The sequence below is a fragment of the Haliotis asinina genome, chromosome 12 (assembly GCF_037392515.1).
Source record: "Haliotis asinina isolate JCU_RB_2024 chromosome 12, JCU_Hal_asi_v2, whole genome shotgun sequence".
Lineage (NCBI taxonomy): Eukaryota > Metazoa > Mollusca > Gastropoda > Lepetellida > Haliotidae > Haliotis > Haliotis asinina.
Window position 1 is genome coordinate 32,995,491 of NC_090291.1, and position 5,026 is coordinate 33,000,516.

The window sequence follows — 5,026 nt, forward strand, 5'->3', positions numbered from 1 at the left end:
ATGTTCCATTGATGTGTCACATGTCACCTGAATATGTTGGGTGTGTCACGTCACGTGAATACATTGATGTGTGTGTCACATGGATATGTTGGACGTGACTACGTTGGATGTGTTACATGTCACATTGATATGTCGAAAGTGTCACATGTCATATTTTAGCGGATCAAACCTCATCAAATTATCTTTTGTCATAGAAAGACTGGAAACTGAAACTAAATTTTCACAACTGGAATTAACTTGTAGTCAATATCATTTTTAAGGGTATTTCCCCTTGTGTTGATATGTAGAATGTACCACATGAGAAATGAATACGTTGGGTGTGTCAAATGTCATAAGGACATGTTGCATACGTCTGGTGGATATGAATGACTTGCCACCTAAGCAAACAAAGGGGCTACCTCACCAAAGTGTTATCTTTTGTCATTTAAAGAAGGAAAACTAAAACATTTTCACAAGTTTATTAAAATACTTGTAGTAAACATCTGGAACATTTGAAAAGTATTTTAACCTCTGCATATCATTATGACACATGAATATATATGTGCCAGTACGTCAGGTGAAATCAACCTATTCATAACTGCGTTACAAACTATCATATGATAAGATACAGCGATACATTTTCTGTATCGTTTCCAACACGTGTCACTTTAATTTACATTATTTCACTGAAGTAGAATACATACACTTGATAGCCTCTGAGAAACATAATATCTTGACGTTAAAAGCAGTGACGATCTTTCCCCATTTGCGCTCCACTGCACTGCAACATCAGGCTGTTCTGTTGGGTTTCTAGATGGGTTGCGAGTTAACCTAACGCAAGTGTTACTAATACAGCAACTTTCCAATGTTTACATACAGGAAACTATACGTGTTAGAAGTGTTGTTTATCAGAGCAAAGCATGCCAGATTATTATAAAACATGTGAAGAGTTATATCAAATATACCACCTGACTTTGATTACGTATAACTCACATGAATGAGTAATTCATTGGGTGCTACATTGTTAAACAAGTAAGTTGCGTAAGTAAAACTATCACTACTATTGAGCCACTTCATCACGGGTAATAATCAATCTCTGTCTTTCAAAACTTTGGGGATGGACATTCGTTTGTTGGGTGTCCCAGAAGATGACACTGACAGCATACTTGTTCCTCTTCACTATGAGCAAACATACAGGCATCTTGATATCGGCAAATAGAACCCACGACGATATTGTTACACATTAATGTCTTGTATCTATACAGTTTGTTCGTAGTTTTATCTTTAACATACTTATCTCTTTTTTCAAAGAAAGATATTTCCTGTACCGAGTGATCATGTTTGCATTTTTTACCTTGGACACATTGAAAATGATATTCACAAGAAGTAGTGTACAACTTGTACTTTTTGGGTTTTTTGTACTGTACTTGCTGAAATGGATCTTCGTTTTGTCCAGATTGGTGGTTAGTATTTTTCGTAAGCAGAGGATCTTGGCATTCATTAGGGGTCATTTTCTGTGTTTCATCGTGTTTCTTGTACTTGCTAAGTGAACTAGAGGTCGCATCTGGACTTTTTCTGGCAGGATTACTTTCTGCGTCCGTGGGTCCGCAGATTTGGGCAAAGCCAGAGCCAATGGTAGCGGAAGGCATTGTCACTTCATCGTCATCTTTACACTCACGGAGGAGATCAAACAGGTTGGCTGAACATAGATCAAGAGCTGTGTCCTGCCTCTGTTGTTTAGTATACTCGAAGTACGTGAGCACGTTTTTGCATAACTTAGGCTGACATAGCCTTTTCAGTTCTGGCGTATAGAGCTCTAAAGGAGCATCCTCTTCCAAAGATTTATTTTGGCACTGGAGGAACAGAATCACTAAGTCCTCACTCATTGCAGCCTCTGATGACTTCGGAAGGAGCCAGGCATGTTTCCAAGGCCATTTGAATTCATCAAGTATTTGCTTTAACTCAATGAACTCTTTGTTTCTGTCATCTTGAAGTTCGCGGACGCACTGTAGTAGCACAATCCCACGAAATAACAACTCATTCCTGTACTGTGGGCTGATAGTAAACCTTTCACTGACAAAGGTAAACTTTCTGAAATGTTCTTGCTGTGTTAGATACTGCACTGTCATTAATTTAGGATGTTTATTTTGTAGACGTTTCAGGTCTGCACCCAGATTCTGTTCCATTGCCCAAACCTCTACATTCCACTTCTTTTCGATAGCTTTTTCAATGCAAGGAGACATGTCATTGTCACCACTAACTATCACAACAGTAGATCCAAATTCCTTATTTTTGGAATCACAAACTAGTTCCGTGACATCAGCAACAATTTGGGTATCAACTTTCTTCTCTTTCCCTGTCCACCGACTTCTCTTATGCTTCTTGATTTCCCAACCTTTTTCTTTTATTTTTTTCCATACTGTGTCAATTGGAGGTGGCTCTGATCCATACAATATTGCCTTATTTACCACTCTTCCGTTGCTTATCAAATTAGCTAGCCTTCCAACATCTATTCTCAAACGAGGGTCCTCTGTGAACTCCTTGTTGAGACTGCGTCCTTTCACCTTTTTCGCTTCTATCCACAAATTGGAATCGTCCAGAAAGATCCATATCCCGTCATCAGCCATTTCGGATCAACACCCTGTAAAAGATTTGTATCTATAATATTCTGACATTTTATTTACGCAGCAAAATAACTGTCATTTCGAGTCCAACATAAGTTAAACAAAATAACACTATAAATACTCCATTGTATTTGAATATGTATGGCTATTTTAAATTTCGGTGTTCGCAAAGCTCAGGAGTCTTTCATGAGATGGAATGTTTAACAGGTAAATGCTAAATCTATAGTTTTAACGGTATAACTTCCTCCCAACATATTCATAGTAGACGCTGCACTCACCTTGGTTAGTCCCACTATAAACGACTGTATGTGTTGAATGTTGAATTTAAATGTGGTTACATATCTTACGTCACGGTTATTTATGAAGCAGTTGGTAATTCCTAGAAAGCCATACTGTAAGGCACGAAAATAGACCGTTGTGACACGATTATGTCATTGTGACATTTTGTACTTTTGTATTTACTCTCTCACTCACTCTCACTCTCTCTCTCTCTCGCTCTCTCACATCACACACACATACACACACACTAACACACACACACGGACTAACACACATATATCAGTGGGTAATTTCTTGAGTATACCGCAGTGTAACGTATATCGACACCTGATCATGTCAGTGTGACATCTGTAGCCTTTCTACTGGAAAGGCGTACTGAAGCGTAAAGTACGAGAATAGACTATTATCTCCCGATCATGTCACGATGTCTGACATTTGCCCTTCAAAGCATTATATAGTGTCTTCGAAGCATTTTGACGTCAAGAGTCCATCTGTGACCCATTTACGGTCTGCGAAGCCTGATCACCCGAATGCTGATCTTATAACAGCTACATATCAAGGCTCTCGATGATGCATTGTCTAACTTGAATCTATGATCAGTCCACCCAGTATACTGTATCTGCATGGGGGAAAAATAAGCTCTTGACAGGTTTTGAAAAGGTAAAATGAAGTGTGAACTTCAAAATCCTGTTCCTTTTATACAGATTTCTTTGTGTAGCACCTTGCGCGACCATTGAATGCCTCAGTCATGAATACCCACCTTTATTATTATATTTGACAGATTAAACGTAGAATGCAGCAGAGAGAATGACATCAACTGTATAAGATGTTGGGAAATCTCTGAGAACTCATTGCAAAGTCGACATCCTCGTATTGGTATTTTCTTTAAGAATCGCAAATGGCGATTACGAGTGGGAAGTGACTGGTCTTGGGCAGAAAAAAGAAGGTCCACGGTTTCACATTTCAGACCAGCTACCTTCAGCCAGGCGAAGAAGTCGGTAGGATTGCAATTCTGCTCCACACACTATATTAGGATTATGTTTGACAGAAGACGATAAACATGCAGCAGAGGAGATTCGGGTGATCCTGGCAAAGTGAGACTGGTAAGGCTCATCATCAGCTCACACGCAGTCCAGACAGCGGTTGGGACTTCTCCCAGGAAACGCTGCTTAGTCGAACCCAACAGGAACGTTTCGGGGAAATACATGCTGTTGCCATTAAAACGACACAAAATCTAATTATGACTATCATGAAATTCTAATTTAAATATGATGTGATTTGGGGCTACCAAAAACGCTTGCACACTGATCATTGAAATCATCGTTGATGTGCATATACAGTGTTAACATTTGTAACGCTGGGTTAAACTTCGATCTTAACTGAGTGCATATTAACATCATTTCTAAAACATTGAATGACCGTATTCTGACCCTGTACACCCACTATCCATATACTGACCATGTATACCCACTCCCCATATACTGATCCTGTACACCCACCCTCCATATACCGACCCTGTACACGCATACCCCATATACTGACCCTGTACACCCACTCTCCATATACTGACCCTGTACACCCACTCTCCATATACAGTGACCCACGACCCGTGAAGGTCCCGGGGTATAATAGGCCTTCAGCAACCCATGCTTGCCATTAAAGGTGACTATGCTTGTCGTGAGAGGCGACTAACGGGATGGGGAGGTCAAGCTCGCTGACTTGGTTGACACACGGCATCGGTTCCCAATTGCGCAGATTGATGCTCATGTTGTTGATCACTGGATTGTCTGGTCCAGACTCGATTATTTACAGACCGCCGCCATATAGCTGGAATATTGCTGAGTGCGGCGTAAGACTAAGCTCACTCACTGTACACCCACTCTCCATATACTGACCCTGTACACCCACCCTCCATATACTGACCCTGTACACCCACTCTCCATATACTGACCCTGTACACGTACACCCACTCTCCATATACTGACCCTGTACACCCGTCCTCCATATACTGACCCTGTACACACACCCTCCATATACTGACCCTGTACAGCCATACCCCATATACTGACCCTGTACTCCCACCCTCCATATCCTGACCCTGTACACACACCCTCCATATACTGACCCTGTACACCCACTCTTCA

General features: G+C 40.7%; 1 protein-coding gene across 1 annotated transcript; it reads right to left on the reverse strand.

Moving 5' to 3' along the window:
• Positions 1-442: 442 nt before the first annotated feature.
• On the reverse strand, positions 443-2,965 carry LOC137257940 (uncharacterized). Its single transcript, XM_067795451.1, has 2 exons — positions 2,882-2,965; positions 443-2,620 (listed from the first exon to the last, which is right to left on the reverse strand). The coding sequence occupies exon 2, from the start codon at positions 2,604-2,606 to the stop codon at positions 1,083-1,085; it is 1,524 nt and encodes a 507-aa protein (XP_067651552.1). The 5' UTR covers positions 2,607-2,620; positions 2,882-2,965; the 3' UTR covers positions 443-1,082.
• Between the last annotated feature and the right edge of the window lie 2,061 nt (positions 2,966-5,026).

Coding starts and splice junctions, on each gene's coding strand:
- LOC137257940 (XM_067795451.1), bottom strand. CDS start 2,606: ATGGCTGATGACGGGATATGGATCTTTCTGGACGATTCCAATTTGTGG.